Genomic DNA, 13,332 nt, shown 5'->3' on the forward strand with positions numbered 1-13,332 from the left:
CAGAAATCAAGGAGGGAAAGGATTCCTCATCCACCTTATTGATTCACTCATTAACTTGCAGCACAAATAACTCCTTGCTTTATTAATGTACTGTTATTTGCTTGACTCTATAATTGATTTACTGCTCTGTATAAGCCTTTCCAACAATGAATGGTTTTACCAGTGTAGGCTGAGCTCAATGCTATCCAGGGTTGCAATAAAAAAAAGTTTGGTTCAAGCTGTCACCCAAAACCTTATTTTCTCCCTTGGTTTTCAGAAGTTAAATTTTAAGCTCCTTGGTTACCTTTTACAAGTGTTTCTTCCCCCTTCCCCATTTCAGGAATAAGAAATCACCTATGGTTTTTATGTGGAAAAATAAACAGTTATTTGTGTAATAAAAATAAATTAACAAAACCTAAACATTTCCCCTCCTTTTCACACACCTTCCCCGCTTCAATGGCTTCACCAGCTCTACCTCCTTCGTCCTTATTTTCATTGTCCCATCACTTTCTCATCCCAAAAAATCCTTACCCCTTCCTCCTTCCTTCCATTACTGTGTAATTCTGTCCATTTCTTCTCATTTCTTTTTCTACCACCTATTCCCTTGCCTGATACCATCTTGGATCCTGTTTGCATGGTCTCTCTTTCTTGACAGACCTTGAGAGACATCATATCTTTTTATCCAACGGTTATTATGATGGACCTCCAATCCTGATGGGAGCATCTGGCTGCTGCAAAACTATTCATACGAAAGAACAATAATGAGATATTCTGGTTGTTTTCTCCTTCTTTATTGCACCTAGCTTCAGAAAGCTCTTCTTCCTAACATACAGGGATGCTATGAGGCAAATTTTGCTCATGTACATGTTGTATAAGTTTGACTTACTGTAACTTCAATGGTAGCCATCACCCCACACACAAGGACAAATTTTGGCACTACACGATAAATATTCAAAACCAGGCACCTAAACAGTACACACAAAACGTGGACAAACTTTCAAACAAGTAAATGTGTTCACAAAATACATATTTGTCAACAAAAAGGGGCCATCTAAACAACAATGGATAGCTATTTTCCCACTAGTGCTAGCTGGTTATTTTGTTTGGATAATTTCCTGCAAATTAGGTGAATATTTTACATTTTTTACTGCAATGTCTGAAGAGATAAAGATATTCTTAAGCATAAGCCAACCATAATTAGAGTGAATAAATAGTGAAAGGTACAGTTGAACTTGAAGAAGCAATCTGTTTTTTTACCTAACCATCCAATCTTGGAACCTCAGTGTGAAAAGTCAATTTCAAAACAATCATTTTTCCTGAAAATTGCAATGAAATGGAAGAAGTTCCCTATAAATCTCAATTGATGGGATTGAGCGGAGGTGGGCAGCTTTCATTGCTATACTGCAGGTTGAATAGCCTTCTATTTGAACTACAAACAACAAGGAATAAAGACAGTTATTGTATGATTCCTTTTGCATGCAAGCTGAACAAATGCACTTGTACCACAGGAGATAACATTTTTAAAGCATTCCCTGTAGTTTCCTGTCCATTTCAGAGACTGGACAAAATAAGCACCTGTTAGCATCAGTTTATTTCTTTGGAATTGGACTAAATGTAGAGCCAAATGCTATATAAGAATATAGTAAAAGATGGGTATTCAATATCAAGCAGAATAAAGTTAAGAAACAGAACCTTTTGCATACCATAAAAGTGACATATTCTATCTTACTACTCTATCTCTCTCTTTGAAAGTCATTTACTTATTTTTCAGAGGAGAACAAGGTTTACCCCCATTAATGCTGCAGAATGTATGGAAGAGTTAGTCACACAGTTCATCAACAAAACTGCCACCTGTGCCAACTGCAGAATCCTTATTACTGGTGCTTGATGGAAAAGCAACAGCAAAAAGAAACAGCTTGATTTTCAGATCCCAGACTCTGCATTGACTGTTAGGTAGGCCTCTGGCTCTTAAATGAGCATGCTTGATATAAAAGTTTTTCGACTATATAGGGAGCTCTACTCTGTCATTTTAATAGCCACTTTTCTGACTATAAGTGCAGAAGTATATGGAAGGAAGAATGTGAAAACAATACTTTAAGACCAGCTATTCAGTGGATTCAGGGATCAAAGCAAAAAGCAGAACACTACATTCTGTGGCAAAATCCTTCCTGCATAATTCTCCAAATATCCAAGCACAAAGGATTCAAATCAGGGACAGTGCCTGACAAAAGCTAATGGAAACTTAAAACTAATCATTAAAGGAGTTTCAAATTAGTTTGGGTTTGTTTGAAGCAGGAGCCCAGGATGCCTTTCTAGGCTGACAATATTTCCTGTAAATACTGTGACTAGGTAAGACTGGGAGCGGGGAAGAACGACAGGGAAAAGCAGGTCAGGAAAACAAGCAGGGTGTGAGCACCTATTGGAGGCCGGTGGAGGAAGATGCCCTGGGTCAATTGGGGCCAGCTGGTCCCACTTAAACCTGCTTTTAAAAGAACTCTTGCCCAGTAGGCAGGAAAAGATGAGATGAGACAGGTGCAAAGCAAAGCAAAGCAAAGCAAAGCAAGTTTTCTAGAGGGACCAAAAGAAGAGGAGTGCTCACCCACAAGGGGCTGAAGCCTCTGCCCAGGAGGCCTGGGATTTGGAGTAAGGCCAAGCAGGCTGAATCCACAGGAGGAGCCAAACCAGGAGTGGGAACAGGCTGTGGCAGCTGCTGCTGCTGCTACTATCACCACCACCACTACCTGGAGGAGGTACGGTTGGGGAGGAATTGTCTGGGGAAGTGGCACAGGGAAGAGCTGTGGTGCTCTTAACAAGAGGAGCCCTCCCCCACCACTAGCAGCCACCCAGGGTCCCTGGGCCGGAACCTGAAACAAGTGGGTGGGACCCGGTTTCTCCCCAGACCACCATGTTCCCCCTCCCCCGCCCCCATGAAGGGCAGCAGTGTCCGGGCCAGGGGAGAGAGGACTAAATAGAGGCCAGGAGCCTGGCCAGCCTTGCCACATGTGGTGTCAGGTGTTGGATCAAGTGCTGCTGTGAGACCCTGCAGCAGACCCACCAAGAGGAACTCAAAGAAAAGAGAGATGGAGGATGTGGTGAAAGCCCTCGTACAAGCCACTGCCTTGCAGCAGGAGGCCACCCAGCAGGAGGCCCTGCAGCTACAGCAGGAGATAACCAGCTGCTCATAAGCCAGGCAGCCCAAGACTGAGCCACCCTTGGAGAGGTCGTAACGCAGCTGAAAGGCCTGACTGCCCGGGTGCATGGCCTAGATGGGACTCGACCCTGGCAGGCTAGCACCTACCTCCTGCGTCCCCTGAGTGCCAGCTGCATGGACCACAACCGCATTTGAGGGTCCCGTTGGTTCCTCTACCTGTTATTGAGGTCCCCTTTGAGCGGATAACCATGGACCTAGTTGACCTACTGGAGAGGTCAGCCCGAGGACACCGATACATCTTGGTAGTCCTGGACTATGCCACCTGATACCCAGAGGTTGTACCTCTGGGGAATGCTCACTCAGTCTATTGCAAGGGAGCTAGTATAGATCTTTGCCAGAGTCAGAATCCCCCGGGGGATACTGATGGACCAAGGTACACCCTTTGTCTCCAAATTGATGAAGGATTTGTGCACACTGCTTCACATCCGTGCCCTGAAGACGTTGGTATACCATCCACAGACTGATGGCCTTGTCGAACGGTTCAGTCGCACCCTCAAAAGCATGAATCGCAAGGGAGTGAGCTGGGATGGGAGACTAGAATCCCTGCTCCCATACCTAATGCTCGCCATCCAGGAGGTACCTCAGGCCTCCACAGGGTTTTCTCTATTCGAGCTATTGGACGGATGGATGGAACCCCCGAGGTATCCTGGACCTTGGAGGAGCAGCCGGACCTAGGAGGAGCAACCGAACCATGGGTGCAATATCATCGAGCACATCCTCCAGATGAAGGACTGGATCACCAAGGTTATGCCCATTGTCCGGGAGCACCTGGAACAGGCGTGAGAAGCCTAGCGGGCATACTATAACTGACAGGTGGCCATCCAAAAGTTCAAGGTGGGGGACCAGGTGATGGTACTAGTCCCAACGGCAGAGAGCAAGCTCCTCGCCCAGTGGCAGGGCCCCTACAAGGTAGTTGAGGCCATCGGGGAGGTAAACTACAAGGTATGACAACCAGGTCATCAGAAGACTGAGCAGGTCTACCATACTAACTTACTAAAACCTTGGCGGGACCGGGAAGAGCAGCTGGCTGCCCTGAGCATGTTGGCGCCAGAGGAGAACCAGGACAGACAGGTGAGAATCTCCCCAGAGCTAAACTCCGACCAACAGAGAGAGGTCCTCAACGTGTTGAAACAACATGCAGATGTGTTTTCAGCAAACCCTGGATGAACCACAGAGGTGGAACATGACATTGTCACTGACCCAGGGGTAAGAGTGCATGTGAGGCCTTACAGACTCCCAGAGGTGAAATGAGAAGAGGCCCAGAGGGAGGTTCAGAGGATTCTGAAACTGGATGTTATTGAGGAGTCTCATAGCCAGTGGTCCAGCCCGATTGTTTTAGTACCTAAGCCAGACAGCAGCCTCCAGTTTCGTAATGATTTTTGAAAGCTAAACCAAGTGTCCAAATTTGACGCGTACCCCATGCCCCGTATTGATGAACTGATAGATCGGTTGGGAAAGGTCCGCCTCCTGTCTACCCTTGACCTGACCAAGGGGTACTGGCAGATACCCCCGGCCAGGGAGAAGACAGCCTTTTCTACCCCAGAAAGCCTATACCAACACACAGTCCTCCCGTTTGGGTTACATGGTGCCCCTGCCACATTCCAATGACTAATGGATAAGTTATTACGACCACACTGTGCCTTTGCTGCAGCTTATCTTGACGACGTTGTTATCCATAGCTCAGACTGGGACACCCACCTGAAGAAGGTAGAGGCAGTGTTAAGCACCCTGAGGGAAGCTGGCCTCTCGGTGAACCCAACAAAATGTGCTATAGGGCTAACAGAAGTAAGATATTTGGGGTACATTGTGGGCCGGGGTGTAGTGAAACTCCAAATAAATAAGGTAGAGGCAATACAAAAGTGGCCTCAACCGCTCCAGAAGAAACCAGTCCGTGCATTCCTGGTACTCGTGGGGTACTATCGAAGGTTCATCCCCCACTTTGCATCTAGAGCATGTCCCCAACTGACCTCACGAAAGCCCGTGGCCCTGACATGGTAAACTGGACCCCAATGGCAGAGGAGGCATTTCTGGATTTAAAGACAGCCCTGTACAGTAACGCAGTCCTTACTGCCCCAGATTTCAAGAAGGAATTCCTACTACAAACTGATGCCTCTGACGTGGGCTTGGGAGCCATGCTGTCCCAAATGGTTGGAGAAGAACACCTTGTCCTATACTTGAGCTGCAAGCTCCCTCCCAGAGAGTGGAATTCTGCCATCATTGAAAAGGAGTGTCTTGTGGTGAAGTGAGCAGTGGAAAGTTTAAGGTACTACCTTCTCGGACGGAAGTTTACCCTTGTCATGGACCACTTGCCCCTACAGTGGATGCACAGAAACAAAGATAGGAATGCAAGAATAACCCAGTGGTTCCTGTCCTTACAGCCATTCCACTTGAGTGCAGCATAGGGCACGGGAATGCCGATGGCCTGTCCCGGGTACACTGTATGCCATCCCAGGTAGCCCAACCCCATGGTGTTCAGCTGGGGAGGGGGATATGTGACAAGGTAAGAATGAGAGGGAAAAGCAGGACAGTTAAACAAACAGGGTGTGAGCACCTACTGGAAAGCCGGGCAGGTGGGTGGGCGCAGCCCTCCCACAGCTAAAAGACCCCTCTCAAGATGAGGAGGGGCCCACTAAAAGAACCACAGCCCCAAATGAACACGGGGGACAACAAAAGAAAAAAACCAGGGGTGGAACAGGGTGTGAGCAGCTAGGGAGGAAGATGCCTTGGGCCAACTGGGGCCAGCTGGTCCCACTTAAGCCTGCTTTTAAAAGAACCCTTGCCCAGTAGGCAGAGGGAGAGAGCTGGAGGAGAGGAGAGAAAAAGACAGGCACAAAGCAAGGTGAATTTTCTAGGGGGACCAAAAGAAGGAGAGGAGTGCTTAGCCACAAGGGGCTAAAGCCCCTGCCCAGGAAGTCTGGGATTTGGAGTAAGGCCAAACAGGCTGAATCCACAGGAAGAGCCAAACCAGGAGGGGGAACAGGCTGCGGCGGCTGCTGCTACTACCACTGCCACTACCTGGAGGAGGTACGGAAGGAGGGGGGGAAGAATTGTCTGGGGAAGTGGCCCAGGGAAGAGCTGTGGTGCTCATAACAAGGGGAGCCCTCCCCCGCCACCAACAGCCACACAGGGTCCCTGGGTCAGAACCTGGAATGAGTGGGTGGGGCCCGGGTTCCCCCCAGACCACCATCTTCCCCCTTCCCCTTCCACATGAAGGGCAGTGGTGTCCAGGCCAGGGGAGAGTGGACTAAATAGAGGCCTGGAGCCCAGGAGCCTGGCCAGACTTCCCACAATAACAAAGCCAATTTGGATTGTAAATACATCAGGGTAGTTATGCTGTCTTTATCTTGTACAGGGTTGTCAGCTTCTGTCAGGGTATACATAATTAAAATATGAAGCCTGAGAGAGTCCTCAGAGAGGTTTTCAGATGCATCAACAATTATCAGTGGCCTTAGATATAGCTAAGAAATAAATGGCCAATTTTCAACTATGAGAAATGTTGTCTTAGAATGTTCTCAGGATCCATTCTTGGACCAGTGTTATGATGTAAACTTATTAATTGTCTAGAAGGGCATGAACATTAAGGGGACAAACACAAGAAGAAATCCTGTGGCACCATATAGACTAACAGATTTTTTTGGTGCGTAAGCTTTCGTGGCCAAAGACCCATGTCATCAGAAGCATCAGGCACTTTCTCAGGCTTCATATTTTTCTTATGATGCTTCTGATGACGTGGGCCTTTGCCCACAAAAACTTATTAGTCTATAAGGTGCCACAGGACTTCTTGCTGTTTCTGCAGATACAGAATAACACAGCTACCCCTCTGATACTAGTGGGGGGATACCATATGCAGATGGCACAAAACTAATTGGGTTACTCAAGACTGGAGAAGACCATGAGACACTTCAGAAGAATTCCAAAGGCAATTAAAAAGCCAAAACAAAATGCTGGGATGTTCTGAGGATGGGATATTTGCATGTCTTTGCATAAATAACTGGTATTTTCTTTCTCAGGAATACTGAATTCAACTCTGATTACCTGCTTTCAAGAAAGAATTAGCAGGCGTAGAAGAGGGCCGGAGGTGAAATTGGAAAATAATTAAAAACTGGAAAAACTTTCTTGTAGTTTAGAAAGAAAAGATTGGAGCGGTTTTGTTTAGACAGGAAAGGAATAAAAGTGATAGAGGTCTGAATGGTTAAGAATAGAGCTGTGACAAATGGTAATCCAATTTGGCAGAGAATCTTGCAGTTGTGAAAATTGGTTTTTGTTCTGTTTGCAATGAAAACCAAACAGTGCAAAATTGTCCATGAAACAGGATAAAAATTAAGAGTTTATTCTGACTAGGGTGAGTGGGAGCCACTGCTCCCAGTGCCTTTGTAGCCTGCCAGGGGGCAAAAGGAGAATTAGGAGCCTGGAAGCCCTGGGAGATCCAGGCCCAGGTAGATCAGCCATGTCTTCAGCTGGAGCAGGAAAAAACAGGCAGGGTCTGTCGGAAAGAGATAGCAGGGAGCATACACCAGCACCTCCCGGATAATAAAAGAAAAACCAGCCTTCATATTTTGTTTGACATAGAGGTATAAAAGGAAGTGTGGCATGATTTTCAAGAAGGATAACAGTTTATCTCTTAGAAGTTGTAGAAGAAGTGACATAGATAACTGTGTCAACCTTATGAAAAATATTTCTTTCCTTAAAAGTAGCATGAATATATGATTGGAAATATCTTGCTCCTTGTGTACAAAATTCAAATCATCCTTCATCCAAACTCCCTTGTTTTATAATTTAGAAACTATTGCAAGGCAGAGACTGAACTCATATTTTTATGCATATCCAACATTACAGAGTAGTTCAAATATCTAACTTGTCTCACACACACACACACACACACAGTTTGTTTCATATATTGGGTTGGGCCACATATAAATTATCTCTATACACTGAAAAAAAACACTGTAAGCAGACACAGACAAGGTGACAGATGTGCCAATGAATATCATATTTGCTTTGTTGTGAATATTTTATAAGGCTCATTTCAGGACAAGCAGCAGTACTACTATATACATAGCACAGTTAATTTCCTGAAAACAAGATGCCCAGGACATACTTGATTGCTAGTATAAGCAGTCATGTAGACTTGCATGAGTAAAAGTAATTTTCAATCATCACAAGTGTGTTTTGGGGAAGACAATTTCTAATAATTACCCTGGAAAAAAACCAATTTGTCAATCTTGGGCTTTTCTTAGTATTATAGGTTATTCTTCCAAAGCTTAAAGCTCCTCTACAAAACATATTTAACCATATTAATTTTGAACAGTTGCATCTTTGTCTTCTATAGCAGTTATTGGCCATCAGGATTCTGAAATTATTTTATTCCAAGAATTATTTAGGGTGCATCCACACTTGCATTCCTCTTTCAAAAGAGGCATGCAAATGAGGGAAATCAAAAATACAAATGAGGTGCATATTTAGCACCTCATTTGCATATTCTTATTTCAAAAGAGCTTCTTTCGAAAGAAGAAAACCAATGTAGGCGCTGCTCTTTCGAAAGTAAACCCCATCTTCGAAAGAATTCTTCTTCCCTTTATTTATTCTTTCGAAGATGGGGTTTACTTTCAAAAGAGCAGCTCCTACATTGGTTTTCTTCTTTCGAAAGAAGCTACTTTCAAATAAGAACATGCAGATGAGGTGCCAAATATGAATCTCATTTGCATTTTGATTTCCCTCATTTGCATACCTCTTGCGAAAGAGGAATGCAAGTGCAGGCGCACCCACAGTGTTGATAATGCAAACAGCTGGGCCCCCACATAAAGTACTTATTGAGGGTTAACCTCTCCTTTACAAAGTCTGAGTAAACAGATGTGAGAGTGCGGGGAGAGCAGCAGCTCAACACCTGTTCAGCCATTCTGCAGTTACTACTGCAGGTAAGGCCTGCTAAGGTCCCCTTACACTAATCTGCTTGTATATAAGGGAGTATAATGGAAGCCTCAAGAAACTATACAGATTAAAACATGGTTCTGAGCGCCTCTGGAATAGGGTTGCCAACTTCAGGCCCACCGATGGGGGAGGGGGGATGGAAAGGAGCAGTTGGCCCAGGGCCCAGTGATACAAAAGGGCCTGGAGCACCTGCTGCTAGTGCAGCAGCGGTGGCCAGAGCCTGAGGTCTTTTAAATCCTTGCCAGAGTGCTGTAAGGTGTGCTCTGGGCAGGGCTGAGGGCTGGGGGAGGTGTGCCACAGTCTGGGTGGTGCTGAGGGTTGGCTGCCCCAGCCCCACCCCTTCTATTTGAGGCCCAACCCCTTCTAGGGTACAGCACAGGGCCCCCACCGACTGCCTTGGCTGGGGACCCTGCAAGGCTGAACGCCTGCTGGCCAACTTTGTCTTTGCAGAAAAAGGTTGATGACCTCTGGCTAAAGGTTTCTTCAGCTGTCTCGAATACTTTTTGCAGTCTCTCTTTCATTTTCTCTTCTCTTTACTCATTAAATAGCATATGAATAAGCTCAGCATCTTTATTTATTTATTAATGATGCTGTTGTAAGTAGGGTTATTAGTGACTGTAAAAAAGTATCATCAGCACTCAGACCATACGTAGAGGTCAAAAGGTCAAATTTCAGCACTCCAGCTTGGAAAGGTTGCTGAGCCCCCGTCTATCAAATCTCACTTTGCTACTTCAACAGGATATGAATTCTTCTATATGTCTTGTCCTTAAAGCATTTCTGAGTAATAGTGCTGGATACTACCGGACAACTGCTGTGTTCCACCCCAGAGGTGGCTGCATTATAGCCCAGATGCAAGACATATGTAAACACGTGCTTAGTTTTATCTATGATTAACTTTAAGGATGTTCCTGGCTCATTTCATCTCAGTATCTCTCCTCCGGCCTCACAAAAAGACTGACAGGCAGATTACTGCTTCCAAATCAAATCTCACTCTCTCTTCCCATTGGATGCCCTGTCTCCCTCTCAACACTTCCTGGACATTTTCCAAGACCCACTGTCTCTGGATTTAATCCTTCACAGGTAATTTAGTTAACTGAATGGCTGGGATGCCTAGAAAAGAGTAGTAGCCAGAAAAATCTATCGGATTTCCCTTGTTTACAGGTTCCAATAGCAAAATTCCCTGCAGTCACATTGGGTACAACAAATCCAGTTTAACATATACATTAAAAGCATTTATTGTTATCTGGGGTGAGTATTCAAGCCAAAATTTGCAGTTCAGATGCACATCTCCATTTAATATTAGATACTGGGCATTTCATGCACAAATTGCCTTTGCAGAAGTTTACCCCTGAAACACTACATGGATATTTGTATGGTAAGAGCTGTTTACCAGTTATTTCAGGGTTTAAGGAATACAGACGTTTGTACTTACTATGTGAGAACTATAGCCACAGCATCATTTAGGACGCTCTCCCCAAAAAGGAGGGTATACAGATCTGTATCCACATGCAGCTCGTGGAAAATAGCCAGAACTGTCACTAAAAGGAAACATACAGAGCAAAGCAAACTTATTTTCATAGTTCTAGAATTGCTCATGAGCTAAATGCAAGTAAAACATTTTTTTATCAGCAAGTTTTAGTATCTAAACAATGTCACATGGCAGTTTTCACATTAATTGAATGAAATACATTAGAAAAATTATACATTTAAGGCTGCCAATTCCCAAAACCGAGCAATAATTTGAAGAGTTTTGCTACTTAATATGAACTCGAAATGCCCACTCACTCCTTGTCGCATTTCAGGCAGGTACATGCTGAAAATATACCTTTAATTTCCCATAATATCAGGGATATAGTCTTGTGACTAAAGTACAGAACTAGAGGTACTGGAAACTTGAGGACTATCCCTGGCTTTCCCTTGGACCTCCTGGGCCACCCAAGCCCCAGTTTACCTATCCATGAACAAGACAAATCTCTTACCTATCTCCAGAGTGGATTGTGAGGTTTAATCCTTTCACATTTAGCAAACACTTCAATACCATGAATTTTAACATTCATAATTTTAACATTCTCCCCTAAAACCACGTGTTTATATTTTGAGATTATGGATGATCAATTTGTTCAATTTGGGATAGAAGGAAAATGATGTTGGACAAATCACTTGCCCCTCTGTCTTTCTGTTTCCCTATCTGTAAACAAAGTAAAATAATGCTGAGTCATCTTTGTAAAGTCCATTGATTGCTATGGATAAAAAATATTGTGCACGTGCTCAGTATTGTTATTCATATTAATTGTTTTCATGAAACAAAGTTTTCCCTTTCTACCAAAAATATTGCCCTAAAGCTTCCTAATGATTTGTATGTTTGGAAAATTACACAGTATCCCATTACATTTGCTTCAGTGGTGCCCTTTCTGGTACATAATTGTGCAATTGACTAAATCTTCCTAGCACAGGAATCCTGAAGTTTAGAAGCATCTCCAGGGTTTCAGGTTATTGACGTTTCAGAAAAGGGAATTTTTGCACTAATGCTACCACTCAAGATTCACAAACCAGCTTTTGCTGTGTGGGTGACTTTTAGTCTCTTTCTAAAGCTTTAGACCTTATTTACAGAATACTCCAGGAATGTTTGGAATCTAGTATTAGTTTAAAGTCCAAACCAAACCAAGATCCACACCAATGAAATTATATGTCAGTCTAGTTACCGCCTCTTGGGTAGGTGGGTTACGTATGCCAACAGGAGAACTCTTGTCACAGGCATAGGTGGTGTCTACACTGAAGTGGTTCTGCTGCAGTCCCAGAGCAGACAAGCCCTTAAGTGACCTAGATTTCATTCTTTAATTGCAAACTTTCACTGCTTCTTCCTCAAAGTCTACGGTTACAGTACAGCGCTCTGTCAACAGAAGTCACTCTTGGGAGAGTTTTCCCAACACAACTTCTGTTAACAGAGTGCAGTCACTCATAAAAGTCAATCAGGAGAGAGCTCAGCTTTGTTGACAAAGCAGCAGGACTGCCTGGCTGCTCTCTCGACAAAACAGGCACCCAGAAGCACAGCACACAGGGCTGCCCATTTTTGTGGATGCCCTGTCTGCCAAGAGAAAACTCCTTTCCCCACCCTGCCTGAATCTGTCAACAGCAATGTTATGCCTCAAAGCTTTGATGCAGAACTTTGCCAGAAAAAGTGCTGAGTTTTGTCCAGATACTATCTACAAAATGCATTGTGTGTGTGCACACTCCATGAGTTTTGTTGTCAAAACCAGGGCTTTACTGGCAAAACTTGCTAGTATAACCATAGCCAAAATTTCTTAAATGCCAGAGCCAACCCTGACAGGGTGTGTTTGGTACCAAAAACAATGCTGAGACCCTGTAACTACTGGCTGTGAAACTGCAAAGGCAAAGCCTACAGGAGACAGAAGACCAGAGAGGTAACTGAGTGCTGACTCTCCAGTCAGGGTGTCAGTGAGTTTCTAGATACATTCCCTTATTCTGGGCATGAAAAATCACAGATCCATAGAAATCAGTGCTGAGGACTGCATGACAACAGGGGATTTAACTTATGCACATCCGTGTTTCTAGTGGATCCTGTGTTCCACATAGGCCGATTGTTCTAAAACAAAGTTTACATCCCCCACTTTGGCCTCCCCTAATAAAGCAACTTACTATAAATGAGAAGTGGAAACAAAGGAAAGGAAAGAAATCTTACTGGGAAATAGTGAAAGTGTTCCTGGATTGAAAAGTATAAGATAGGGAGCCTGTTCTTCTCTGTTGCTGTCCCCGTTCCACTTAGCACACAAGAAGCCACCATCATTACTTGGTATTGAACATTCAGGGCTGGGTTCAACTGTGCCATTTTCAAGTCCTCTCTCTGTCTATCTGCTGCTTCCCCTGGACTTGACCATAAAGTAAAAATGTCTACAATTTCCCCAGGGAAGGTCTCCCAGGCTGTTTTCAATGAAATTGTTATTAAAGTCTTCCACCATTGCAGACTGTCTGCCAACATTATTAACCGATATGCCATCTAACCCTCCTCTTAGAAAAAATGCCAGTGACTGTTGTTGTTTCCACGCAGGGAGCTGAATCAGCACTACTAGGCCGTGTCTACACCAGCCCCAAACTTTGAAATGGCCACTCAAATGGCCATTTCGAAGTTTACTAATGAAGCGCTGAAATGCACATTCAGCGCTACGTTAGCATGTGGGCGGCCGCGGCACTTTGAA

The 13,332-nt window shown here is 44.4% G+C and overlaps 1 protein-coding gene across 3 annotated transcripts in view; it reads right to left on the minus strand.

The window, feature by feature from the left end:
• SLC9A9 (solute carrier family 9 member A9) overlaps positions 1-13,332 on the minus strand; it is a 325,761-nt gene that overhangs the window by 220,708 nt on the left and 91,721 nt on the right. For all 3 annotated transcript variants that reach the window (XR_012646757.1, XM_075003792.1, XM_075003793.1), the window contains exon 6: positions 10,551-10,656. Coding sequence is in view for 2 of the 3 variants with exons in the window: in XM_075003792.1 (XP_074859893.1) it covers positions 10,551-10,656 (106 nt within the window). In the remaining variant the exon portion in view is untranslated. The remainder of the gene's footprint in view (positions 1-10,550; positions 10,657-13,332) is intronic.

The sequence above is a fragment of the Carettochelys insculpta genome, chromosome 10 (assembly GCF_033958435.1).
Source record: "Carettochelys insculpta isolate YL-2023 chromosome 10, ASM3395843v1, whole genome shotgun sequence".
In the NCBI taxonomy this organism is placed as follows: domain Eukaryota; kingdom Metazoa; phylum Chordata; order Testudines; family Carettochelyidae; genus Carettochelys; species Carettochelys insculpta.